The 27867-nt window shown below is 33.6% G+C and overlaps 4 protein-coding genes across 7 annotated transcripts; 3 read left to right on the top strand and 1 right to left on the bottom strand.

Annotated features, from left to right (window-relative positions):
• The first annotated feature begins 421 nt into the window (after window positions 1–421).
• Window positions 422–4293, top strand: ing5a (inhibitor of growth family, member 5a). Of its 2 annotated transcripts, none has more exons than XM_019065372.2 (8): window positions 422–540; window positions 1027–1098; window positions 1262–1428; window positions 2329–2440; window positions 2537–2639; window positions 3076–3211; window positions 3288–3349; window positions 3430–4293. In XM_019065372.2, exons 1-8 carry the CDS (start codon window positions 504–506, stop codon window positions 3467–3469), a joined length of 729 nt encoding a protein of 242 aa, XP_018920917.1. In that variant the 5' UTR covers window positions 422–503; the 3' UTR covers window positions 3470–4293. The 2 variants fall into 2 exon arrangements, with proteins under 2 accessions (XP_018920917.1, XP_018920918.1); XM_019065373.2 differs by lacking the exon at window positions 422–540 and adding an exon at window positions 545–614.
• A 2000-nt stretch (window positions 4294–6293) lies between these two features.
• On the bottom strand, window positions 6294–8891 carry cep19 (centrosomal protein 19). The gene is given in 3 exon segments (XM_019065390.2): window positions 6294–6871; window positions 6873–7161; window positions 8610–8891. Coding segments are annotated over 3 exon segments (486 nt in total). The 5' UTR covers window positions 8740–8891; the 3' UTR covers window positions 6294–6804.
• A 240-nt stretch (window positions 8892–9131) lies between these two features.
• pigx (phosphatidylinositol glycan anchor biosynthesis, class X) lies at window positions 9132–11382 on the top strand. 3 transcript variants are annotated; one of them, XM_042748824.1, is made up of 6 exons: window positions 9132–9248; window positions 9360–9429; window positions 9507–9639; window positions 9723–9915; window positions 10008–10090; window positions 11111–11382. In XM_042748824.1, the coding sequence occupies exons 1-6, from the start codon at window positions 9185–9187 to the stop codon at window positions 11246–11248; spliced, it is 681 nt and encodes a 226-aa protein (XP_042604758.1). In that variant the 5' UTR covers window positions 9132–9184; the 3' UTR covers window positions 11249–11382. The 3 variants fall into 3 exon arrangements, with proteins under 3 accessions (XP_042604758.1, XP_018920946.1, XP_042604760.1); XM_019065401.2 differs by having other exon boundaries at window positions 9135–9248; window positions 9357–9429; XM_042748826.1 differs by having other exon boundaries at window positions 9135–9248; window positions 9357–9429; window positions 9723–9960.
• A 1613-nt stretch (window positions 11383–12995) lies between these two features.
• On the top strand, window positions 12996–25885 carry pak2b (p21 protein (Cdc42/Rac)-activated kinase 2b). Its single transcript, XM_042748822.1, has 16 exons — window positions 12996–13232; window positions 14868–15139; window positions 15921–15930; window positions 17719–17832; window positions 19502–19649; window positions 19737–19768; window positions 20523–20639; window positions 21499–21637; window positions 21724–21787; window positions 21863–21911; window positions 21992–22104; window positions 23072–23189; window positions 23380–23479; window positions 24400–24596; window positions 24679–24816; window positions 24909–25885. The coding sequence occupies exons 2-16, from the start codon at window positions 14955–14957 to the stop codon at window positions 24993–24995; spliced, it is 1611 nt and encodes a 536-aa protein (XP_042604756.1). The 5' UTR covers window positions 12996–13232; window positions 14868–14954; the 3' UTR covers window positions 24996–25885.
• The last annotated feature ends 1982 nt before the right edge of the window (window positions 25886–27867 follow it).

The following is a 27867-nucleotide window of genomic DNA, read 5'->3' as shown; positions in this document are numbered from 1 at the left end:
TAGAAATGAAAGTGCTAGAGTTAGAGGGTCAAATAAAGATGGAACAGGTGTTTTTAGTCGTTTCTAGAAGAAATGTAAAATAAATATATATATAAATTTAAATTAAATTTATGCATTTAGCAGACGCTTTTATCCAAAGCGACTTACAGTGCATTCAGGCTATCAATTTTTACCTATCATGTGTTCATATATATATGTTGACAATAATATTTATTTTATAGTTTAAAATGAAAAATATTATTACAATGATTTTTATCGATGTTTTGTTTATTTTCATCTCTCTCTCTCTCTTCATCTATCGATCTACGGCGATGGACATCGAAAGAACGCTAATGAGCCAAGCCCCACTGCCAGCCAATCACAACACGGCATTCAAAAGCGTCACCAATCAGCCACTAGCGGAGAGTTGCCTCATTAATTATTCATGACATGCCAGTGTTGTTCCAGCTCACGCGGGCTGTCGGAGGAGAAAAACACATCGCGAACGAGTGGAGATCGTCACCATGGCGACAGCGATTTATCTCGAACATTATCTCGACAGTGAGTAGAATTCATTTCGGCAGATTTACGCAGGATTTGACGGATTTTCAGGCGGGATGAAGGCGTGCCGAAAGGTCCAGTTTGGGGATGTTTTGGTGGCTAATGTCAGATTAGCATTAGCCAGCTGCAGCTAGTTAGCCAACACTATGATTAGCTTCATTTCGACTCTACGAAACTACGTAAATCTAATTTATTATTTTATTTAGTTGCTAGGTCATTATATATACATCTACTGTAAAGCCACAGCAAGTTGTAAACACAGGACAGAAAGTAGTTAGCCAGCATGCTAACAACATGCTAAGTCAACAAACTCATGTTTTAATGTTTTTAGTGAGTGTGTGTGTGTAAAGAACACAAAAATAGACAGGTTTCTGTATGTTTTCTGCTTAAGAGTAAAGAGAGGATGGTGACTGACTCACTCCACAACTTTCCTCATGTATGTAAACAACATATTAAATTATGAATGTGTTTTTTTTACGATCCTAGGCATTGAAAACCTGCCCTGTGAGCTCCAGAGAAACTTCACACTCATGCGGGAACTCGACAACAGAGCCGAGGGTGAGATGACACGCGGGCTGCGTCTCAAACCGTAGTGTGCTGTCTACCTAGGGAGCATTTCTGGGCATCATCGGAACATATGAATTATGAATATGTGTCGTCTTGCTTTTGCTATTACTGCTCGTCGATGAACACGTGACCGTTTGTTGTTCTTCCTTTGCAGAAAAGAAGTGTGAAATCGATAAGCTCGCAGAGGAATACATCAAAAACGTCCGAAATCTGGCTCCGGATCAGAGAGTGGAGCACCTGCAGAAGATTCAGAACGGATTCAGCAAATGCAAAGAATACAGCGACGACAAAGTGCAGCTCGCCATGCAGACGTACGAGATGGTCAGTGATCCAGTTTTTTAATAAATCAGTGTTAATTCATTTTTAATTTGTGCTTTCAGGATTTCTATACTGAAGATGCCTCTAAATGTGTGTTTTTTTTAATTGGCAAGGATCATAGAATATTTTTTCTTGTAGTAAACATAATTTTCTAGATTTTATATTCAGATCTGAAATATTTAGTTGAGTAAAAAATGTTTTGATGTCAAAAATCATAGAGTTAATGTAAATAGAGAGTAAATTAAATTTTTTGTATTTTATACTTGGCTTTAAAATATTTAATTCAGAAGAAATAAAAAAAGATTGTTAAAAATCATAGTAAATATCATTTTCTGTATTGTTCTCGGCTCTAAAATTTTAAATTGAGTAGGAAATGTTTTATTGAATTTCTTTACTAGTAAACATAATTATCTATTTTATACTCAGCTGTAAAATATGTAATTGAGCAGAAACTGTTTTATTGTCAAAATGATACAATATGTTTATAGTAAATATAAAATCTGTATTTTACACTCAGTAGAAACTGTTGTTTTATTCAATATATATTTTTTTTGGTATTTTATACTCGGCTCTAAAATATTTAATTGAGTAGAATTAGCGATTTATAAATGCAAATATGTATATGATTTTTAGTTTACCTTTATTTTAAAGCGATAAAAATAGGAAAAAGGAAATTTAGTTTTTTAATATTTTAACAGAAATCAAAATGAAGTTAGACAGAAGTTTTTCTTATTCTCTGAATCATGATAAACAAAAAGATGTTTATAAATAATAATAAATAAATAGTCAATGACTAATGTTTCTAAATAGTTGGATTAGAATACTGTACGTTTGCACTGGGAATCTGCATTCATTTTGTTCTCGGTATTATTATTAAAAATAGTGTGAGCCTTTTCTCACCAGGTGGACAAACACATCCGAAGGCTGGATGCCGATCTCGCGCGCTTTGAGAATGAGCTGAAGGAAAAGTTGGACGTCAGTGGCTACGAAAGTCCAGACAACAGAGCGTCCAAGAGTAAGACAGACTGTGGCTTGATCAGGCCAAATATAACACATGTCACAATCAACATGATGTACGAGGATAATAAAACCAAACTGCTGTCTGTCGTAGAGGCAGGTGTTCGAGGAGGTCTGAAGGAAAAACGACGGCCGAAAGGAAGAGGACGCAAACCTTCAGACGACGACTCGCCGCGGAAAAAGAAAACGAAGAACAGGTGAGAGTCGCAGTGCATGAACTTTAGAGGAACAGGACAACCGCAAATGAAAACTTATTAGGATGAGTTTGTCGCTTCATCACATTCGGAGAAATGTAGCATTGCATCACTTGCTCACCAATGGATGTGAATGGGTGCCGTCAGAATGAGAGTCCAAACAGCTGATAAAAACATCACAATAATCCACAAGTAATCCAGTTCATCAGTTAACATCTGGAGAACACAAAAGATGAAACAAATCCATCAAGACGTTTTTAAGACATTTGGACTCTCATTCTGACGGCACCCATTCACATCCATTGGTGAGCAAGTGATGCAATGCTACATTTCTCCAACTTTGATGAAGAAACAAACTCCTCTATCCATCTCTATCTTGGATGTTTACTCAAAAATACAGGTTTGAAGTGACATTTACGTGGTTTTCTCGATTCCGCAGCCCTGAGTTCTCTGAATCCGTCCTTCCAGTTCACCCGTCAGACGTCTTAGACATGCCCGTTGACCCCAACGAGCCCACATACTGCCTGTGCCACCAAGTGTCATATGGAGAAATGATCGGCTGCGACAACCCAGACGTACGGCGTTACGCTTTGAACGGTTTACTAGCATTTCCTCATCGTATTTATTTAACCAAAATGCCTTTGTTAACAGTGTCCCATCGAGTGGTTTCACTTCGCCTGCGTTGATCTGACAACGAAACCCAAAGGGAAATGGTACGTCTGTCTGTTCACCAGAAACCGGCGATATCTCTGTTTCCAACAGCAGAAAACAACGTTTCTTTCCTGTCTTCCAGGTTCTGTCCACGATGCACCCAGGATCGAAAGAAAAAATGAGATGCGCATTTGTAACGTTGAGAGATTACATTTCTATATGAACATATACGTATGCATATATATGTATTTTGTCTAAGTGGTAAAATAGGATAATATATACTCCTTTATATGGCCGTGATGAAATATACGAGGGCCGCGAGGAAACAAAGTTTTTATTTTTGAAAGTACTTGAAATGTTTCCACATGTTTAAGTTTCATTCTGTGTTGTCAAATTGTCGTTTTCGGACAATCTAGGATATATTATATATGATATATATATTTTTCTCTTTACTTACTGATTAGTATGTATTTTCATTTTTATGAAGCTTCAAGCAAATATCATGTCATTGTGCTTTGCTCGTGAAATGTTTTTAGCGTGGCACAAGTCGTTCGAAAGATTTTTGCAAACTTTTAACGCGCTGGATTCGTCAGCAAACATATGATTTGTATTTGCCGTTCTTGCACTTACAGTATAATGCGACTACTTTTTTCTGCAACTATCGATTTGCTTTGAAATTCAGCTTGTTGTTCGAGCAAAGTGAAACTTTGAAAGCAAAGTGATATGTTTTATTGTTATAATTATGTAATTACAGACGATAATCCAAAATCTCATGCAGCATAAGTGCCGTTGTTTAAGTTTCTTTTTTTCCCATTCAAATTCTGCTTTATCCTTCGCGGTTAGCAAGAATATTTTGCAGAACTTAAAGCGACTAACTACCGTGGAAGCTTGTTTCCACCTCAGAATTTAAAAATAAAAAAGTTATTTTACATTTTTTTCTCGCCATTCTCAAAATGTCGCAATTCTGAAGCTTTGATGTGGCAATAAACTTGAATCAAGTCAAGAAGTCATGTCGCAATTCTGCCTTTTTTTGTCATTATGGCGAAAAATGAAGTCTGAATTGTGAGATAAAAAGCTGCAATAATGTGTTTTATTCTGTGGCAGGAAAACAAAAACCCTGAAGTTTTTTCTCACAATTGCAAGTTTAAATTTCTCAATTCTTTAGTTTATATCATGCAGTTGTGTTTTTGTTTCCACCAGGGAATAAAAAATAAAGAGTGTAATTGCGACTTTTTATGTTTTGTGTTTATATTTCACAATTCTGACCTTTTGTCGCAGTAATATCACAATTTGGACTTTTCTTCTCAGAACTGTGAGTTTATATCTCGCAATTCTTTAGTTTGTAGCTTAGATTATATATTTAGTTAATAAAAAGCTACAGTTACTTTTTATTCTGAGGCAGAAACCAAAAAAAGCAATTCTGGGATTATATTTAGTTATAGTGTTTTTTGTTTCTGCTATGTAATCAAAAGTAAAAAAAAAAAGACAATTGCAACTTTTTATCATAATTCTGAGTTTATATCTCACAATTCTGACTCTTTCGGAATTGCAAGTTTATATGCTTAAATTTGTATCTTGGAATTCTCACTTTTTTCTCGCAATTGCAAATTAATTCCGTGGCACAAAAAAAATGTTTATATTTCTTTAGTTTATATCTCGCAATTGTGTTTTTTTTTTGCTTCTGCCACGGAATAAAACAAAATTTAATTGTGAATTTTTATCTTGTAATTCTGAGTCTTCAGTTATATCTCAGATTAGATCAGAGTTTTTTCTTGCAATTGCAAGTTTATATGTCAGTTTAGACTTTTCTTGCAATTCTTTGGTTTCTATCTCACAATTCATACTTTTTTCTCAGAAATGTGAGATATAAACTCATAATTGCAAGAAACAAAATCCAAATTGTAAGATAAAATGTCGCAATTACCTTTTTTATTCTGTGACACACACAAAAAAAAGAATTATGAGATAAATTTTTCTTTCTTTAAAATACCGATCTTTAGTTTATATCTCGCAATTCTTTAGTTTCAGAACTGTGAGATATAAACTCATAACTGCCAGGAACAAAGTCCAAATAGTGAGATAAAAAAAAGTCACAGTTACATTTTTTATGTTTTCTTCCCATGCGCGGAAACAGGCTAGCATTAACCACCGTGTTTCAAACTCCTTCTTGAAGAAGCGTCTTGCTCCAGGTCTGAATGTTTTAAGCGTGTGGTTTTGGCAGTATCTGCCATCCTTCCTTCAGCAGCTTTGATACACTTTTTAATCGACCAGATTTGGCACTTTGGCCAGAACACTTTCAGATTCACTGCCGTTTTTTTTATGGCTGTAATGTTTGGAAAAGCAAACCAGCTTTCAGTGGATCAACCAAAGTGAGATCAAGCGGTGTTATGTTATGTTATCATTCTATATGTGATCCAAATATAAAACATGAAATATTTCCCATCATACTGACGTGAGACTACCTTATTGAACACACGTACCTGTACTTTGTATCTTGTCCTCAGTAGTGGGTAGAATCCACAAGGTTGAAAGTGTGACAATCGAGTAGCGTTTTATTTTTTCATGTTTAACTATCCCTGAAACATCTGGACTAGATGTTCCGTACAGCTTTTCGTAAAAACAAACAAATAAATATTTACCATTACATCTTTCTCTGTCGTTTGAAACTTATGTAAAATATTGTGATATGAAGCAGTGTTGTTTTAGTATCATTACTATACTTAGTATTTATTAATATTTTGAATTTAGTTTTATATGTTCCCTCTACATTTTATTATTATATAAAGTACATTTTAGTACATTTTTAAAAATATATATATATTTACATTCTTATTATTTGTTAATATTTTGTTTTGTTTTTTGGTTATATTTTTATGTTTTAGTTGTAAAGTTTTTTTGTCACTTTTAATTAATTTTCTTAAAATGTCTTCTATCTTAGTATTTATAGATATTTTGAATTTAGTTTTCATTTGTATATTTTACATTTTAAAAATAATTAAATTTTTTTCTGTCTTTATAATTAGTTGTCTTCTATCTTTATACTCATTACTATTTTGAATGTTTAATTATTAATTCAGAATATTTGATTTTTATATTTTCTCTTTCCATTTTAGTTTTAAAGCTGTAGTAATTGTATTGTTAAATACAGTATGTCTGTTTAGTTTGTAATCATTTTTATTTGACTTTTAGTACTTCAACCTAAACTAAACAAAAACTAGAAGCTAATTTAACTTTGGTACGACTAAAAGTTGATAATATTTTTTTTTACAAAGTTCTAAAAAATATTGAGGCTTAGGGTTTCAATGTCCTCCATTTTTTTTTATTTTTATTAATTTAAATATTTTTAATATGATCGATGCTATAATAATGTTTACCATAGAGGAAGTGACCTTAAACAACATGTAGCAGCAAATGTATAGTTCAGCATCAGACTTCAACAGAAGCCCCATAATGCACCAGTTCTCCATGTGTGTTCACTCTGGATGAGTCTGAAATCCCTTCCAGTGCGTCCGATCCTCTAAAACTCCTCATCGGACTGCTCTTCATCCCAGCTGCACGTCTCTCGCACGCTGTTCTCTGGAAACCACCTCCAGGTCGTACACGAAGTCCGGATCCTCCTTGTGTTTGCGGTTGCGCTGGAACAGCTGGTCCATCTGGGCCTTCCTGCGGTTCAGCTCGTCATCGCTCAGTTTATTCAGGTCCTCGTCGCTGGCGCCGGACACCCGCTGGGCGGCGAGACTCTCCTCCAGACTGAGACCCTTCAGATGATCGCGCAGTATGAGGTGAAGCCTTTCCAGCTGAGCCAGAGAAACCGACTCCAGATACACGCTGTGACGCACGTGATGCTTCAGTCTCTCCGCTGCTCGACTACAGTCTGGAAACAGGGTGTGATAACTTTATATTCACATCCATTAAAACAATAGTTCGGCCAGAAATAAAACTGGCTGAAAATGTGCTCATCGGCAGGGCATCCGAGATGTAGTCGAGTTTGTTTCTTCATCAGATTTGGAGAAATGTAGCATTGCATCACTTGCTCACCAATGGATGTGAATGGGTGCCGTCAGAATGAGAGTCCAAACAGCTGTTAAAAACATCACAATAATCCACACCACTCCAGTACATCAGTTAACATCTGGAGAAGACAAAAACCAAGCCAAAACAGCTCTAAACAAATATGTGACATTATTATGGACTCATATGTGACCCTGGAGCACAGAAGCAGTCATATTTTAACCAGAAGTGATGTTTTGAAGTTAAAAACATCTCAATAATGGATTTGTTTCCTACAAACACGCAGCTTTTGGCTTCTCTAGACATTAACTGATGGACAGGAGTGCTGTGGATTATTGTGATGTTTTTATCAGCTGTTTGGACTCTCATTCTGACGGCACCCATTCACATCCATTGGTGAGCAAGTGATGGCATGCTACATTTCCCTAAACCTGACGAAGAAACAAACTCATCTAAACAAATATGTGGCTGGATTTCGATGTGAGAGACGACAGGAGATGGACATTATTATGGACTCATATGTGACTCTGGAGCACAGAAGCAGTCATAAGTAGCACGGGTATAGCATTAGTAGCATTAGCCAACGATACATTATATGGGTCAAAATGATCAATTTTTATTCTATGCCAAAAATCATTAGGATATTAAATAATATATTTAGTAAATTTCCTACTGTAAATATATAAAATGTAATTTTTGATTAGTAATTTGCATTAATAAGTACTTCATTTGGACAACTTTAAAGGCGATTTTCTCAATATTTAGATTTTTTTGCACTCTCAACTTCCAGATTTTCAAATAGTTGTATCTCGACCACATATCGTCCGATCCTAACAAACCATACATCAATGGAAAGATTAATTATTAAGCTTCAATTCGAATTTCTAAAAATCGTCCCTTACGACTGGTTTTGTGGCCCAGGGTGACCTATTTTAACCATAAGTGATGTTTCGAAGTTGAAAACATCTCAACAATGGATTTGTTTCCTACAAACACGCATCTTTTGTCTTCTCTAGACACTAACTGATGAGTTAGCGGAGTGCTGTGGATTATTGTGATGTTTTTATCCGCTGTTCGGACTCTCATTCTGACGGCACCCGTTCACATCAATTGGTGGGCGTGTGACGCAATGCCACATTCCTCTAAACCTGACGAAGAAACAAACTCATCTACATCGCTGATGGCCTGAAGGTGAGCACATTTTCAGCTAATTTCCATTTTTAGGTCATCTGCTCCTTTAAGTCCGTGTTTAAGTGTGAACAACGGTTCAGTACACAACCAGGTCCTTGGATCGCTCTCAGACAGACTCACCTGAATACTGAGAGAAGTTCCTCACAGGTATGACTCTTTTCCTCATCTTGCTGCTGTTTGTGTTCTCATATATGAGGATGATGGAAGGGGGGACAAATTTCACTCCACATCGCTTCGCTACTATGGACATGTTCACTCACGCTTCGAAACAAACGAGAAACAATGTCCATACAGAGTTTAAACTATCTATCTATCTATCTATCTATCTATCTATCTATCTATCTATCTATCTAGCACTGTAACCATAGCAACAGTGAGTCGTTTCGCTCTAAGGACGCCGGATTATTTATCGGTCGCTTGTTTCGGTCCGGTTTTCTTAAAGGCGCAGGCTCCCATTTAACGAGGTGCACGCTTTCGTAAATAAACCAGCTAGTGAGCGTAAAGCGAACGCGTTTTACGGTTGTCGTGGTTGTTTGAGCGAGGTTTCCACGCTTCCCCTAGTCGCTGTTGTTGTTGTAACGGTTCTTCTGCTGAGGGAGTATCGCGCGCGACGCTCCTCAGCGCCCCCTGCCGGCGCGACGTCATCAGACCCGGAAGTGAACCCGCCGGGATTCCGGCACGAGCGCGGATCGACCATGTTTAGGTGTTGTTTATTAGTAACTCTTTTGTGTTTTATACACCGTGGGAATTCAGAAGAAGGTATTAGCAACGCTAGACGTGCTTGGTTCAGTACTAGTCATAAACTCGCAACAAATAAACCACAGCTTCCTGCGTTCAGCCAGTTATTTGTGTGTGTGCCCCATTCAGCAGACTGTTTTCCATCGGAGTGGTTGAAGTCAGTGTCGATGTCTGTGAAGATCTCCAAAGCAGGATTTCACAGGTCTCCTCTTGCTCTTTCTCTGCTTCTTTGTGTATGTCTGTCGTGTTTTGATGTTAAATGTGATGTTTGGTTGCTAGAGATCTTCACTACAGAGTTCAGTGGAGCAAAACAGAGCAGGAAGTCCACGCTTTACTAGTCCAGAAGCTGCCCAGTGGGGTTTATATGGATGAATATCAGCTGGATACACTGAGACGCGACACGGGTTTGGAGGTCAACACTGTCTTATCTTCATTTCATGGCAGTTCGTGTTGAAATATTGCAGCATATCAATTAATAATTGCATTGTTTTGTAGGTTCTCCTGGATTCAAAGGTCGATGTGGAAGCTCCAGAGTATCTGTCCTCTGGGTTCACGGCGCTGGTGTTCCTCTCAGGAAGACGCGAGGCGGTGGTTCCCGTTCACGGCCGGTACCACAGACCCTCAGACTCCAGCAAACGAGTGAAAGTAGAGCTGGAGTCGCCCAGACTGCTCCTCAGATCAGAGCAGTGTGAGACTCTGCAGACGCTCTCGCTGAATGAATCCAGCCTGGTCCGTCTGTCCTCTGAACCCGCCGTGTTTCTGTGCTTCTCTCAATCACAGGTGAACGCGGCGTAGCGGTCGATGCTCCCTGTACCGCCAGCAACCACAGCATCTGCTCCTGGACGGAGATCCTGGAGCTAGAGGTGATGCATGCAGCCAACGTTTTGCATGCAGATTTTAGTATAATGCAATATGTGTCATAACAATGAGATTTTGAGTAATATTTTATGTATTATGTAATTTTATCTTTATCATGTTATTTATGGAAATATTATATGTTTAATAAGTTCATACGTTTTCTAATTTAATTAATATATAATATGTAGTATTATTACTTTTAATGATAATAGTTTCTATAAAAATGTATAATGTAATAATAATAATAATACATACTTTAATATAATATTAATAGTAATAGATATGTTAGAGATTAATGCAAATTATATGTAGTATTATTTTTAATTACATATTATATAAAAATAGTATAATTTTTATTTATAATAGTAATAGGCCTATACAATATTATAAAAAGTCACACACATATTTAAAATATATTTAAAAATATATAAAATATAAAATACACAAAAAATACTTAAACAAACACACACACATACTAATAATAAGATACTGTTATATAATATATAACAATACATGATTAGATTTTATTATTATTAATATTTAATATAATATATCATGGCAGAGTTCATGCATGTTTTAATAAAATGTATATTCATAATGATATTATATATAATAATTAATTTTGCATTATATAGTTATAACATATATATTTATGATAGTAATATATAACAATATTATTATTCATAATAAAATATCGTATGATACATAATATTTGTATATAATTGTATATTTATAATAGAAATATTATCTTATATAATGTAAAACAAATATTTAGATTTTTTTGTATTATTAATATTTATATATAAAATATTGCAAAGTTAATGCATACTTTAATAAAATTTATATTTATAATACTACTATTATTATTTTAGCAAGCTTAGATTTATAATAACATTATTTTTAGTTATAAACATCTTATAATATCACAGTAACAAATATTTAAATATAGTTTTCTATTTCTAATAACCTTGATACAGTATTAGAGTGAAGTTAATGCGGAGTTTTTGCTCGTGCGTGTGCTTCAGGATCATGCGGGAGTGAGTCTGGAGCTCCCGGTCGGTGATTCGTCGATGATCATCAGTGTGTGCGGCGTTACTGTACTGACAACCGTACTGTGCTGTGTTTACCTGCTCAGAAACATCTGGAAACACGGCAGCTTCTGATCACACAGTGACAGTGTAAGAAGAAGAAGGACGAGTGCTTTAGAGAAACGTGCATGAATGAATGGATTAATAATCATGTATTGCTGCATTACTGTAATTGTAAATAAAGCTGAATGTTACTTTGTTTAAAAAAATATTATGTGTTGGTTATTACATCAATGTTTTAAATGAAATATATAAAATTAAATTAAATATAAATTAAATATTTTAAGTAAATGTATAATTATTAGCATTAAGATTATTTCTTATATATATATATATATATATATATATATATATATATATATATATATATATATATATTAGATTCAATATTTATATTGTCACTGCACATGTAAGGTACAAGGCAACGAAATGCAGTTAGCATCTAAAGAAGTGCATAAGCAGTAAGTACAGAATATACAAGGTCTACAATATGTCCAATAAACTATACAGATAAGTATTATGGACATAATTTACAGATTTTAAATTTTAAATACTATATATATATATATATAATTATATATATATATATTCCCATATATATATAAAATGCGATTTTAAAATATATAATATATTTATAAAGTACAAATGTATAATCATCATAAAAATATAAATATAATGAATTAAAAAGTTCCCATTACTGTGGATTTAATTTTAATAGTTTTATTGTTAACTTTATGATAATTATAAATAAATTCTGACACTAATTCCATGATAGTTGATAGCATAAAATGGTTATGATGATCCTAAAAATCACCTTAATATTTTAATGCTAAATATAATTATTATTATTATTAATAGTAATAATAAATTATTATTAATCTAAGGACAGTTATTCTGAAAGACACACACACACATATATATAGTTATTTTGAAATATTAATATTTTAATAAAAAAGTATAATTGTTATTTTTATGCATTAAGTTTTTATATGAGATGTATAATATAAAGTCAAATTTTTTAAATTATATAACATTTATTTTATCTCATATTATTATTTTTATACAAATAATTGTGGAAATATATTTTTTTAGAGAGATCCTTTTGTTAATTTTTGTTTATTATGTCATCAATATTTTGAGAAATATACATTTTATTAAGATTAAAAGTATAATCCTTAATATTAACACATTAATGTTTATATAATACATACAGATTAAAAGTAATATATATTATTTACAGCAATATGTGAATTATGCAACATTAATAATAATAATATATTTAATATTTATGAGTAACCATTTAGAAATATTAAATACTTAATTTATAAAATATTGACACATAATCATAATTGAATGTGTGTGCAATATTAATAATTATAAAATAGATAGTTACAAGTAATTGATTTATAAGTAACAATTTTGAAATATCAAATACTTAATTTATAAAATATTGATACATATATAATCATAACTGAATGTGTGTGTATATACAATGCCAAGCTATCAAATATTTGAAGAATAGAAATCCTTTAAAAAAGTATAATCCTTAATATTAACGCATTAATGTTTATATAATACATACATATTAAAAGTAATATATATATATATATATATATATATATATATATATATTATATATATATATATATATATATATATATATATATTATTTACAGCAATATATGAATTAAGCAATATTAATGATTATAATATTTTAAAAAAATATATATAAGTAAGTATACATGTTAATTGCAATAAATCAATAATTCCTGTTAAAAGTAATTCTGGAATTGAATTTGATCGCCGGACTTTTATTTTGTCGCTCGGTTCTTCAGAATCCGGTCGCACCGGAAACAGTCGCTGGCTGTTTGCTGCAGGCGAGGGCAGAAAGAGACGCTGCTGGGCGCCTCCCCTTCCCCAAACCAGCACAAAAACCACCAAAAATAAGGCGATACGCAGCAGATAAGGGCGCAGAAAGCTTCGGACGCCTCCCGGACAGAGCAGCTCCCCCGCGGCCCGCTGGAGCGCGTCACACTGAAGTCCGAGCTCCGCTTCGCAGGTGAGCCGCGACGAAAGCCGAGGTCCTGCGCCGGCCGCGTCCCGACACCAGCGTGCTGCCTGCCTAGACAGCAGCCGCGGGCCTCGACGCGAGCGCTTGGGCGCTTCTGTGCAGTGCTGTCTGTGTAGGGCTCGGGTTTCTCTCTGCGTGTGTGTCGCTTCTGCTCGCGCCGGAGAACAGGGAAGATTAGAAGTACAGTACTGGGTCAGGAAATACAATCATTAACCACCGCTGATTAATTAACTAACTAACTAATAACGCTAGTGCTGCTGAGATGAGTTCTGGAGAAGACCTTCGAAGCCAGGACTCCCTGGAAGAAGGGAAAATAAAGGATAAATAAAAAGCCTGACGTGATTTTAGCGTTTTGGATACATTTTTTAAAAAGTTCTATTTTTGCTATTATTGTTGTTATTATTACAGTAATTTTGGGGTAATTTTAATATTTTTTGTTTTTGTTATTTTTAGGACGATTATTATTTATTCTGTCATAATTAAGCATAAAATAGTAATGATGGACGTAATCCAAAATATAATGAATCAAAAAGTTCCCATTAATGCTGATTTAATACCTTTTAATTGTAATAGTTTTATTGTTAATTATTATTAATTTATTCTGACGCTATTTTCATGATAGTCGATAGCATGAAATGGTTCTGATGATCCTGAAAATCACCTTAATATTTTAATGCTAACAATATTATTTTATTAAAGAAATCTGATTATTATTAAGTGTTTATTAATATTAGGGCAGTTGTTATTAATTTATACTGACATTATGTTTATGGTAATTAAGCATAAAATTGTATTGATGGTTGTAAAATCATCTGAATATGATTTATTTAAAAAGTTTCCTATTAATTATTATAATAATTGTTATTGTACTTGTTTTATAGTAATTAAATTTTTGTTTGTTTTTGTTACTTTTTATGACAATTATTATTGATACATCCCATAAAATAGTTATGATGGTCCTAAAAATCACCTTTATATTTTTAATGCAAAATATAAGTTCTTATTAAAAAAAAAAATGTTAATATATATTTATTATTATATATATTTTTTTAAATACCGGTAATAATTATGAATTATTATTCATCTTAGGACATTTTTATTATTATTATTTCTGACATTATTTCCATTATAATTAAGCATAGTTTAGTATGATTCTAAAAACGGTCTAAATATTCTTTATGCGAAATATAATTTCATTTTTTTTCTTATTTATTATTGTCATGTTAATTAAATCTAAAAGTGCAATAATGTAAAAATATATTATTTTGTATTTTTTCCATTAATATTAATAGAGTTATTATTTTTAAGATTTTTTTATTTATTTATTTTATTTATTTGTTTTACCTATAGAGTAATTATCAGCCACTGACTAAACTAAAAATAAATAACAATTTTTTTTTAAATGAATAAATTAAATAAAAATTAATTACTTGAAATAGATGTATTTCGTATTTAACTGCAATTTCACACTTAATCATCACAATAATTATATCGTGCATAATTGCAGTTGAATGGAGGCGGAAGGAAAGGCTGCAGTGTTTCTGATGTGTGTGTTTGTCGCTGATGCCGTCGGTTCGTCTGCGTGGCTCATCTCTCCGTTGTGCTTCCCTTCTGCTCCTGCAGCTCTAACTCCTCCTTTTCTTTATCTCCACCTGTACACGTTCTCCTCCACCCACTCCTCCTTTCTTTCCTTTCTGCTCGTCCCGGACCATGTGTGATAATGGGGATCTGGAGGACAAGCCGCCTGCGCCGCCCGTCAGGATGAGCAGCACCATCTTCAGCGGCGGGAAGGACACGCTGGCAGCTAATCACAGCTCCAAGCCCCTGCCCTCGGTGCCCGAGGAGCGCAAGCGCAACAAGATCTACTCCATCTTCTCCGGAGCCGAGAAGGGTGCGTAGCCGTTCAGATTCACTCGCGGTGAGAGACGTGTGAGGACGAGCTAGGGCTGGACGATTAATCGAAACCCAAATCAAGAACCTCTAACAGACGTCATTTTCCCACGTCGTTTTTTTTTTTTAATCCATCAATACTTCCCCCTTAACTCTTGTGCGTCAATTTAAAAAAAAGTCCTGTCAAAAAACTGTCATAAACATTTGAATCTCGGTCTCATTTTAAAGAAGACCCTTGGCAGATTGTTTTTAATAATAGTGCATTATTAACTGTATTATAGTGCTGTTATATAGTGCTATATGTATTCTATATATTTTATTTAGTGCTGTCAAACGATTAATTGTATCCAAAATAAGTTATTGTTTACATAGTATATGTGTGTGTACTGTGTATATATATATATGTATATGTATATATATGTATGTGTATATATGTGTATATATATGTATATATGTGTATATATGTATATGTATGTATATATACATGCATGTGTGTGAGTATTTATTTATAAATGTAAGAAAAATGTTACGTTATTAAATATTTATATATACATTTTATTAATATAAATATGTGCATGTAAATGTTTTCTAAATGTATATATACATGCGTGTGTGTGTATTTATATATACATAATATATATACACAGTACACACACACACACACATATATATTATGTAAACAAAAACTGTTATTTTGGATGTGATTAATCACGATTAATCCTTTGACAGCCCTGGGTATATAATTATCATTTTGTTATTTGTATTTTATTTATTATTTAATTATAGGAAGTCAAAAGTTATTTGTATTTCAAAAATCTTAATTTGTTTCTTAAGTTGTGTTCCGAATTAAATTAGACATTGATATCTTCAAAAAATTCCAGTAATTTTTTTTAAGATTTTGTTTGGGTGCAGTACCAAAATTTTGATTCCAGCAAAGCTCCAGAAGGATTTGTGATTCACTGTACAGTATAATTTTAAAAAATCAAACAAACAGGTGCGCACACACAAACTGAACAACACAATTGAAAATGTTGTAGGGGTAGGGTATACAAACAAACCACACTCTTTATATTAGAACAATATAAAAAAACATCCAGTACCTTTTAATAGTTTTGAAACATATATTTTTACAGTGCAAACCTTTAATGAAGCCTATGAGGGCAAAAAACAGAAAAAAAATCATCAGTGACGATGTAGCGTTACAATTTAAAATAAAGTAATCGAGGTACTTTTAAGTGTTTTGTTGTGAGGCCATATCGCCCAGCCCTATCAAGAACCGGGCGTGTGCGAACTGAACTGTGTCTAAAACATTATTATTACTTTAAATAAAATTCAATTTATATAATAAACATTTCTTTTAACTTTGTATTTTATTTATTATTTAATTTGTTTCTTATAGAGTGCTTTGATCTAAAACTAAATTAGAAAATTTTTATTACTTGAAATAAAATTTCAGTAATATTATCTTTAATTTTTTTTGTTATTTTAATATTTTATAGTATTATTTTAAATAATGAGTTGTTCCTGTTGCCAAAGTGATGTTTTTTAGTTTCTGAAAGTGCACTTGTTAGATTTAAAAAAATTAATAAAAAAAGATAAAAATGCACCTAAAAATGACAAAAACACAACAAAAAGTTACTGAAATCTTCAACAAAATGTAAAGATGAAAATTTGGATGTCGAATATATAGATGTTTGGTTATGTTATATATACATGTGGAGATATCTACCTATATATATATCGGGTATCAGTGTATAGCGTCGTGATATATAAGATCATATATAAATGAAAATATATCGAATTAAGGCGGCATTTATGAATTATTAATATAAAGAGCGTAATGACAGAATCATAGTAAAGTAACACTGATTGTATATTTATTGTTTCAATTACTTGAAATAAAATAAATATTAGCTCAAACAAAAAAATATTTAATATTTAAAAAATTCTCATTTTGTTTACTTTTTTATAAATAAAATGTTTTTGAGAGTAAAACTAATAAAGTAACAAATTAATAAAAACTATATAGACATTTAATAAGTAAAAACTAATAAAAAAATATAAAATAAATATACAACATATTAACAAATATTATTTGAATGATATTTTTGATACTCTTATTTGCATTATTTTAATAAATTTTTTTTTTTTTTTTTGTCACACCGCAGGAGTTAAGCAAACTGAAAAAGATGCATAAAATGCACCTAAATTCATCATTTTTATCTTATTAAAAATCAATAGTCACAACACACAAAAAATTCAACCAAAACCAAAAAAGATTCAAAAAATGCAAAAAAATTCATCAGAAATCAGTAGTTTTAAAATTAACCAGAGCTCAACCAATCAGTTTTAAGTTTGAGGTTTGCAGAGCTCTAAGGCATGATTTGTGAGCTCGTCGAAGCCGCAGAGTGTTTGGTTTGTTACTGTACATGTGGAGATGCATCACCTCGCTTCACACTCGGGTTTCAGTGTGAAGCGTCGTGACTCTGTTAAGATCATGATAGTGAGAGACTGTGTGTGTCGTGTGGCAGGCGGCCGGGTTGTCGTGCCTGGTCAGGGCGGTCCGAAGGGCCATCGGACCGAGATTTTTGAGCGTCCGGAGACCTTGGGCCAAAGCCGGCCAGTGGGGCTAGACTTCGAGCACACAAGGCGGATTCACGTGGGGAGAGCGTCAGACGCCGTTACCGGAGAGATCACGGTATAACACCAGCATGAAAAATACTTTTAACTGTATTATTACATTATTTTAAAGTAAAAACTCAATCCATCAAACTCTAAATATATCACAAAATTATAAAAATTAAATCACAATACATCAAACACTAAAAAGCTATATATGAAGAAAAACTCAGTTTTTTAAATGTTATAAATAAAAAATCATGTTTTTTATTATGCTTTATTGTTTTTTTTTATTAGTTTTGTTAGTTATTCTTTAAGCTTATCATAATAACCCGAATTCAGTTTGATTGAGATTAATTTGAATGCACAATGAAAAAAAAACATGTTTTTTTGAAAATTGTTAAAAACGGAGTTATGTTTTTGCAAATGATCTCTTATATATAAAATTTGGCATTTCGCAGGTATTTTAAATATTACAATAAAGGTTTTTAAATAGTTCATTTAATATTTTCAATTTTCAAATTAAAATTTAAAGTAATTTGTAACCAAAATAAAAACAACCCATAAAAATTTAAATCAGTGTGAATATTTACCAATATAAAACAAAAGGCCTGTTAGCATTTTTTTGTGATTGGTAGTTCCCGTGACGAAAAAAATGTTTTCCTGATAATTACTTTCACATATTAAACTTTTATCTATTTTTATTGAAATGTTAATGAGATGTTTTGTTTTATATTTTGGTAGCTCATGCTGCTATGAGCACTTTACCAATGAATATTTAAAATAATGTAACCAATATAAAAATGCATTTTTTAATGTCGATAAATATACTGTAATGTTGCAAGATTTTTAATTGTATATTTTACTTTGAAATATTTTTTCTTTATTGTAGCTTGCCCTTATGAACACTTCACCGATAAATATTTAAAATAATTTAAAATAATATAACCAATATAAAAGTCCTATTAGACATTGAACACAACTTTAATTTGGTTGTTATTAAGAAGTTTAATTGTATATTTTTTTATTAAGTTTTAACCGCATAGCAACACCCTAGCAACATGCTATTTAAACTTATTTTTCTTACTAAAAATGTTGACTCTGCAACCGCATAGCAACACCCTAGCAACCACCCCAAGTACCCTAGCAACCACCCAGAGTACCCTAGCAACCGCATAGCAACACCTTAGCAACCACACCCTACCAACCACCAAAAGCACACTAGCAACCACCCCAGTTAGCAAAACAAACCACACAAAAAACACCCTAGCAACCGCCCCAGTTACCGTAGCAACTGTCATAGCAACCATTCCAAGTACCCTAGCAACCACCTAGAATACCCTAGCAACCACTCTGAGGTCCTTAGCATCTATCTATCTAAAGTTTATCTAGTTATTTTTTTTATTTTTTTTTTTTGCTTTGCTTAAATATTCACTGAAGCTGATACATTAAATGAATGAATGAATAAATTAAAACAATATTCTTATTTTTGATTTTGGAACTGGCACAATGGATAATTGATGCTTTTTGACCAAATATCGTAATGTCTAGCAGAAATGATGCAAAGCTGAAACCTGGTGTAGTAAAAGAGGAAATGAACAAAACTCAAACCTGGTGATATTCAGTTAAATATGGTCCACGTGCTCATCGTTTACAGCCGTTCTCTACGGTCAGAGCTGATATATAATGCATCGGTGGCTGTGGGCGGCTCTGGTTCAGGTTTAATCTGTGGTTTCTCTTTCTCTCAGGGAATGCCGGAGCAGTGGGCGCGGTTACTGCAGACCTCCAACATCACCAAATCAGAGCAGAAGAAGAACCCGCAGGCCGTCCTCGACGTGCTCAAGTTCTACGACTCGACGGGAAACGGCCGGCAGAAGTACCTCAGCTTCTCCTCAGGTCTGCTGGATGACTCGCGCTCTCATGCTAAGCTTACAGGAACTGTCATGTGGTACTGACCGCTTTTCTCCGTCTGTTTGTCTGTAGAGAAGGACGGATTTCCCTCGGGTGAACAATCGGTATGTGTGCATCACTGTCGTCTTACTATTATTGAGATACTCGTCGTTTCTTATTCCTTAAATTTTTGTATTTTCCATTTTTATTTTAAAGTTTAAGCGACTTTGTTGTGCATTTTTTTTTTTATTAGTTATTTTTAGTTATTTAAAAGTATTTACCCAGTAAACTGGTTTTTATTTACAACATTTTATTATTTGTGTTTTTTATTTTTCTGTAGGTTTTATTAATTTTTATTTCAGTTTTAGTCTTAGTAATTTTAATGCTTAGGTAAAATTAAATTAATTGTTGCTTTGGCAACAAACTGAAACGAAATACGAAGTTTAAAAATATTTATTTTTATAAATATGTTAATATGTATTTTCTGTTGTTTTTTTTTAAAGAAGTCTTTATATAGGTTTTACTTATTTTTATTTGAGCTTTAGTTTTAATTATTTTAGTACATGAAGTCAATTTAAAAGAAAAGTACAAATATTGCTTTAACTAGCTAAAATAAAGTTCATTAATATGGTGAACTAGATTTTATTTTCAGTGTTTGATGTTTTAGTTAGTTTTATTTTAGTTTATTTTAGCACTTAAACTGAAAAAAAAAACTGTTGCTAAGGCAACTAATAGAAATATTTTGTCAGTTAACATTTGTTTTATTTCAAGTAACAAACCCCTTTTTCTAGTTTTCGTTAACAACAAAAGCAGTGACTAAACCAGCTCAAGCTCGTTTCTGAATAATAATTGTAATGCTTTCCTTCTTTAAAACCAAAGCCTGTGAAAAAATCACCTGAGCCCTCGTCTCCAATCAAAGCGGTGGATGACGATGAAGATGACGATGATGAGATGCCGCCACCTGTTGTCGCACCACGACCAGAACACACCAAGAGTGTAAAAAACCCTTTAAAAATAGTTTTTATGTACATTATACACTATACTTTACAAGTAATGTGTATATAAAAAAACTAAGATATTTGGTTATTTACAGTGTTAATTTAGTATTGGTGTTCATTTTATTTTTAAGAATTATTTAGTAATGTAGTTTTTTCCCTTTAACATTGTTTTGTTTTTTTTGTTATGCCTATCTAGTTAAACAATAGCATTGTTATGGGGATTTTGGGATATTAAATAAAAAAATGCTGCATGGAAATGCCAAGATGTGCTTAAAAGCTAGTAGTATTGAGGTGCTATTATTTGTATTTTCAGAATTATAAAAAAAAAAAAAATATTTGTAGCAATTCTGTTGGGATTTTTTGTTGTTGTTGTTGTTGTTGTTGTTGTATATTTTGTTTTCTGTTTTTTAAGTGTAAAAATACCAAAACCACTAGGTTGAAATGCCAGGATGCACTTAAAATCTGTGTTGATCTGGTAGTATTGAGATACTATAGGTTTCATCTGAATTTTTAGATTTTTTGTTTAAAATTTTTAGTAATTTTGTTGGGAATTGTTTTGTGATTTTAAGTAGGGTTTTTTTTTTTTTAGATATTGCATCTAAAACACCAGATTGAAAATGTCAGATCTCTTTTGGTGTCATTTTTAGTAATTTTTGTTCTTTTTAAATGTCTGCAAAGTTTTTATTTATTTTTTCCCCTTTTTTTATTAAAAAATAAATTAAAATTAGAATTGTTGACTTTACAAGTAGCTTAAACAAAAAAATAACGTTAAATTTATTTCAAGGAACAAAAATGATTTTTTTTTTATTTAAATTTCTTTTGCTCCCAGTTAACTGTGATAGCACGTTTTATTTCAGGTATATACTCGACCATCGGTCATCGACCCCATCCCTCCTCCAGTGGCATCTCCGGACAGCGAGGTCGCATCGAAGGCCGGCGACCGACAGAGACCCAAAAAGGGCAAGATGACGGATGAGGAGATCATGGACAAGCTCCGTACGTCACTGTATAAGAAGTTTTTTTGTGCTAATTCACTGCTTTGCGAAATTCAAACCACATGTCCTCTATTTGTTCCCCGACAGGAACTATAGTCAGTATTGGAGATCCAAAAAAGAAATATACACGATACGAGAAGATCGGACAAGGGTAGGTCCCGCAAATCTTTGCAACATGTTATTGTTTAGTTAATGGATGGAGATCAATCATTGAGTCTTTCCGCAGAGCTTCGGGGACAGTGTTCACTGCCATCGATGTTGCTACTGGACAGGAGGTAATGCAAGAGAGCCAAATGGATTCATTGTTGTTCTTTTTTTCCCAGTTTCTTCATCTCAACACGTTTCTGTCTCTCAGGTGGCCATCAAGCAGATCAACCTGCAGAAACAGCCCAAGAAAGAGCTTATCATCAACGAAATTCTCGTCATGAAGGAACTGAAGAATCCAAACATTGTCAACTTCTTAGACAGGTAACCGCTCTTCAAGAAACAATATCGCTTGTTAATTTTGTGAACTTGGCCTTCCCTTCCAGGTCAGGATTTTCCAAGTTTACATTAATAATTGGATACCCATTTGCATTTTTAGGCAAATTTTGGGATATCACAGCTTAAAATCTGTGTAAAACTTTAGAAGTGGATATTTTCTATCGGAAAACATGCGCAGAAACTGTGATGTAAACGTGTTTACCGAATACATTCCTCAGTGTGCAACAAACTTGCATGACGTTGCCTCAACAGAATGTGTGCTTGGATAACTGGACTAATCAGTGCACAAATCTCATTGCACACCATCTAGAAGGTTGTTTAAGTCATTCTAAAATGCCCAAATGCAGGATAACACAACAGCTTTTATTATTGTGTTTCATCCGTAATTTAACTCTTATAGTTTTCATTTCGGAAGTAATTTATTATGGTGGGAAAAGAGCCAAAAGTGTTTTGCAGCATCTTCCATATTTATCATAGAAAAAAGCACCATTTCTTATTATAAACTACACCAGGGTTTTAATGCGATATTCCATTTAAAAAAAAAAAAAAAAAAAAATACCAAATAAATTCATACTTTAGTTGTAAAACTAGCTAATGATGCCGTGAAGGTTTCATATTGTTAAAATTTGAAACTTTGAGGAAATAGCTGATGATTCCATGACGGTTTGAGAATGTTAATTGTGAAAGTTTTATGCAAAATTAAAAATACCCACAAGATGCCATTAAGGTTCTAAAATCTAAAATATGCAATTCCAATTTCTCACACAAGTTTAATTCGTAAATTTCAATGGAAACATAGCTACAAGATGCCATGAAGGTTCTAGAATGTTAATTGTGCAAAATTTTAATGCTATATTCCATTTTTTTTGCTCAAGTTTAATTTGTAACTTTCAATAGAAATTTGGCTAATGATGCCATGAAGGTTTATGAGTGCTAATTGTCTCTGCTACAGTTTTCTGGTAGGTGAGGAGCTGTTTGTCGTGATGGAGTACTTGGCTGGGGGCTCGCTCACAGATGTCGTAACTGAGACATGCATGGACGAGGCCCAGATCGCCGCTGTATGCCGAGAGGTGCGTTGAAGTCGAAGCATCCTCCAGTCAAACTCATAGACTTGCTGAATTACCTGCTTTGGTTTTTTGGGGAAACCCTGACAATGAATGCACAATTGAACTCTGTTCAAATTCAGGCCTTTTATGTGTTAACAGGAAGTAACCCTGTCGCTTACCTATTGAACTTCCTCTTGTCTGTTATCTCATACAGTGTTTGCAGGCACTGGAGTTTCTGCACGCTAATCAGGTCATTCATCGAGACATCAAGAGTGACAACGTGCTTCTGGGAATGGATGGTTCTGTCAAGCTCAGTACGTTCTCGCTTCTGCATGCAAACGCTCTGGTTTTTACAAGTGGAATCGGACTGAAGTGTGAATTTCAGTTAGATCGAGATGTTGATTGTGGTTAGGTGCAAAATCTTTGAAAGGTGTCTTCACAACAGGTTCTCTGAGAACCAGACGCAGTAAGTGTCATTTTTGGTTTGGTTTAGATGCTCGTTCTTAACAAATGAGCTGTTATGAGCCAAAACTCGATGACTATAAAGAAACTGCAAGGAAACTGTTCCAACAATAGGCATTCAAGTGAATAGTGTTTGGTTTTCACCCAACAATACTTATTTGAAGAAATTTCATTAGTATTTTGATGTAATCTGATAACATTTAATCAACTTTTTTTATCGCAGCCAACAGCCTTTTCATTATATCAACGTTTCTTCTGAAGTGTTGCACCCTAGACATGCAGTGTGAATCAAACTAGCCCGCAATAAAATCCATTATTTACTTAAGTCAGGGTAGACGCCATGTTTATTTAGACACTAAATAAAACGAGGCTATGAATGGGCCTTATTCATGAAAATACAAACTGTGTAAATCGATCATGAAACAGTACGGTTTACTTAACTGTGATTTTATGAACAATTTGGACTTGTATCATGAATGGGACCCATTACATCCAGAGGTCTTGGGTTACGTTACTTTTTTCATTTTAGTTTTTAATGTTTACCTGAATTGTTTAAGAATTATGTATTTTTGGTGTTTTGTCATCATCTTGATCAACACCAAATTACGCAACCATATGACGCACTGGTCTACAATTCTCACATCCTGATTGTCATTGGTGTTAAAAATGGCATCTAATGCGACTGAGGTCCATAAGTTCCATTTAAGTCGTCAATGAAAGGAAACAAACCAGAAAATGTCTCTAAACCATTTTTTCATCTCCTACTCCGCAGCGGACTTTGGATTCTGTGCTCAGATCACTCCCGAACAGAATAAGAGGAGCACCATGGTGGGAACGCCATATTGGATGGCTCCGGAAGTCGTGACGCGCAAAGCCTACGGACCCAAAGTCGACATCTGGTCCTTGGGCATCATGGCTATCGAGATGGTGGAAGGAGAACCGCCGTACCTCAACGAGAATCCACTGAGGGTACATTGGTATCATTGGTTCTTCAAGAAGTTAGCAATGTGGCAACTACAGAAACTAAACTCCCCAACTCTTTGCTCCTCAGGCGCTCTACCTGATTGCCACCAATGGGACTCCAGAGTTGCAAAGTCCTGAAAAGTTGTCGCCCATCTTCCGAGACTTCCTGGGTCGCTGTCTGGAGATGGACGTGGAGAAGAGGGGTGGAAGCAAAGAGCTTTTGCAGGTAAACCATTTAGCAACAAATTCTAGTGATTAAGGAATAATAGTGTGACTTGTGTGAACTTGTTCACTGATCAATCCTGCTGTCGTCTTCAGCATCCCTTCCTGAAGTTGGCCAAGCCTCTCTCGAGTCTCACTCCTCTGATTTTGGCAGCCAAGGACGCTATGAAGAACAACCGCTAGCTGTGCCCACGAGCGCAGCAGACTGCTGAACACTCTTGAAATCTGTGCCAGGTGTTTTTTTTTTTTACCAGTGTGTCAACAACATATCAGTGTTGCCAAAACAAAACTCCAAGCATTATATTTGGGTCTTTGCCTTTTTTTAAACCTGTATTGACTGCCATGGTGTTGGGGGACATTAGATGTTCTCCTCGTCCTCCTGCTCTCGTTAAATTCTTGTGGGACTTTGTCTGTGTTTTATGTATGAACTCTTCCACTCTTTGGCTTCTCTAGACCTCATATGTTCCATAATTGGTGACCAGAATCAATTATGGTGATTTCAAATCCAGCTGGAGATCTTTTTGTTAGTTTTTCTGTAGCCAGAATCACGACTGAAAACTGTGTAGCCTACTCCTGTTCTTGACCCGAAGGGAAGAGCACCTTACCGATACACGGCAACTGCGTGCAGTGAATGATTTTTGTAGTCACTTGTGCCTTTGTTGTTATTCCAGCAAACACCTTTATACTCTGTCTGAAGGGGCAGGCTCTTGCCATTGAACTTCCTCTAACCTGAGACGAAACTTTCATGTGATGAAATGTGTATATGACATACTTCGAAGAAGCGTAGCATTTAAGTTGATATAGTTAACCAAAAGCAGGATGCGTAGATTAGATAGGTGTATGTTTGTGTACATGAACACTTTTCTTGTTGTTTTAGTAACTAACAGTTTATTACGAAGTAAATGCAGTTGTTGAGAAGTCATGATGTAAGAATTGATAAATATTTTTATGCTTTTCAGTCACAATTGTTTTGCAAGTAAAAGGCGGATTCCTGCAAATTTCTGTGAACAATACAGTCATGGCAACATTGTGTACATCTCTTGTTCTTCATTAAAAGAGGACTTGAAACTTGAGATTAGAATAAACTCTCTCTGTGGGGTATTTGAGCTCTTTCACTTAAATTACAGCACATACTTGTTCATGTTTGTGTCGTTTTACCATGAAAACCTATTCCACTTCCCTGTGGTTGATCGCATTATGGACCTTTTTGTTAGCTGCAAACTCAAAAACTCACTTAATTGTTTTAAAAAATATGATTTCTATATTTTTACACCGTTAAATATTTTTATTTATTAAAATATTTCAGAGGCATGAAAAAATATTGCATGGTTGAAAACTGCGTAATAATCCATTTTAATGTTAATCTATTCCATCACTGAATGGGAAGCTTCTTTAATTGGTTTAAATCGGTCTGAATATGTCACATGTTCAGGAGTTTCGTTACATGATTATGTAGTTTACACTTACAAAAATAAATAAATACATACAAACCGTATTAAATACAATATTGTACAAATAAAAATTTTTTTTTTTTCATTTTTTGATTTTAATTTAAACTTTCTTTCCCGCCACTAAAAATTCAAACCTCAACGGTCGCGAGGGCAGTGAGGACAGCGGGTATCACCTCAGGATGGCGGAGATGATAATTAGCGATTATTTCTGTAAAAAAGTTGGCCATTCTTATTTCGAATACACTCCTGAATGAAATGTTAACGTGATTTAAGTAATTTGGCGTCGAAATCAGCGTTTGGGTGTATATGAAGGATATCTGAAGATTACGAACTGCCCCATCTTGTTGGTGAGTATCTGAAGTTTTTACGTTTGGTCGAAAACTGAACTAAATAAGTTAAAGTTAAAAGGGTTTCTGTTAAACGAAGGTATGTTTTTCAGCTTTATTTTATAAAAGTATAATTAATTTTAGGCTCGAATGATGGTGCGTAGGCCAAAAATCATGACTAGCTTTTTTAGTTTGACATGACGTTAAGTCTAATGATTCAACGTTAGTACTTTATTTACATTTACATTTACATGAAAGAATCGTGCCTTTATTGCAAGAAGATGATGTTATTTTAATAAGATGTTTCTTGTGACCGTGCTAGCCAATTTATATCGACGTTTCTTGATTAAGATTGTCTTTAGTGAGCGCGAACTCATTAAGGTAACGTGAAGTTCTCCAAATAGGGCCACTTTTCAAAATAAAACTCGAGGTTTTTTTGCATTTGTTTATGTGAACTGATTAGTTTTTAACTTAAGCGTCAGTATAGTTTCAAGACTATCACGTTTAAAGCGCACTCTAGTGACCACACGTCTTTCAACGTAAGTTTTACGTCAAATGTATTCTAGTGTGCTTTTTCTTTTTAATTACAACAGACTTTATGGGGTTATTAACTGTCATAGGTTTAATAGCTTAATAGAAGTTGATCTGAGTCAACAACTCTAGATCTTGAGCCGTAAGCTGAAATACTTGTTCTGTTTGTGAAAACTATTAATATAAAAAAAAAAAAAATGAAAAAAAAAAAAACGTTTATAAAGATAATCTATTAATCAAAACCAAATACATAAAATGAAACAAAATAAAATATGGTGGTTGATTAAATACCAAACCCTCAGTCCAAAAAGGTTTTTCTATTTCTTTTTTTTTTTTTTTTTTTTTTTTTTTTTTTTTAGATATGGTGGTTGATTAAATACCAAAACGTTAGATATGGTGGTTGATTAAATACCAAACCCCCTCAGTCCAAAAAGGTTTTTCTCCAAATATAACTTCACTTTTACAGTTTTAATAGCTGTTTGTAGATCTGGGACTCCAGATTTTAAGTCAGTAGACATTTTATGCTTTACAATTTGTGCTTCATGTGTTTGTTGTTCACCTATTTGTTCACATTTTTCTTTATCTTTGCAAAGGTGAAGCGGGCCGTTGGGACGTTGAGGAATCTGGTAAAAGTAAGTATTTTTAGGGTTAGTCCGCTTTATGAAATGTTAACTATTTAGTTTATTTTCAATGCATTTAAGGGCATACTAAAGGCTGTTACATCACAAAATGTCCAGAGCTAAAAAT

This window comes from Cyprinus carpio, chromosome B22, assembly GCF_018340385.1.
Source record: "Cyprinus carpio isolate SPL01 chromosome B22, ASM1834038v1, whole genome shotgun sequence".
Taxonomy (NCBI): domain Eukaryota; kingdom Metazoa; phylum Chordata; class Actinopteri; order Cypriniformes; family Cyprinidae; genus Cyprinus; species Cyprinus carpio.
The sequence above is the reverse complement of the archived record's forward strand: the minus strand, read 5'-3'. Positions and strand labels throughout refer to the sequence as shown.

Bases quoted from the DNA above. Each gene is read 5' to 3' on its own strand.
- ing5a (XM_019065372.2), top strand. From the start codon at position 504: ATGGCGACAGCGATTTATCTCGAACATTATCTCGACA. The intron at 541-1,026 runs GTGAGTAGAATT...TTACGATCCTAG, and splicing joins TCTCGAACATTATCTCGACA to GCATTGAAAACCTGCCCTGT. The intron at 3,350-3,429 runs GTACGTCTGTCT...CCTGTCTTCCAG, and splicing joins ACGAAACCCAAAGGGAAATG to GTTCTGTCCACGATGCACCC.
- pigx (XM_042748826.1), top strand. From the start codon at position 9,185: ATGTTTAGGTGTTGTTTATTAGTAACTCTTTTGTGTTTTATACACCGT. The intron at 9,249-9,356 runs GTATTAGCAACG...TGCCCCATTCAG, and splicing joins CCGTGGGAATTCAGAAGAAG to CAGACTGTTTTCCATCGGAG. The intron at 10,091-11,110 runs GTGATGCATGCA...CGTGTGCTTCAG, and splicing joins CGGAGATCCTGGAGCTAGAG to GATCATGCGGGAGTGAGTCT.
- pak2b (XM_042748822.1), top strand. From the start codon at position 14,955: ATGTGTGATAATGGGGATCTGGAGGACAAGCCGCCTGCGCCGCCCGTC. The intron at 21,788-21,862 runs GTAGGTCCCGCA...GTCTTTCCGCAG, and splicing joins TACGAGAAGATCGGACAAGG to AGCTTCGGGGACAGTGTTCA. The intron at 23,480-24,399 runs GTACGTTCTCGC...CCTACTCCGCAG, and splicing joins GGATGGTTCTGTCAAGCTCA to CGGACTTTGGATTCTGTGCT.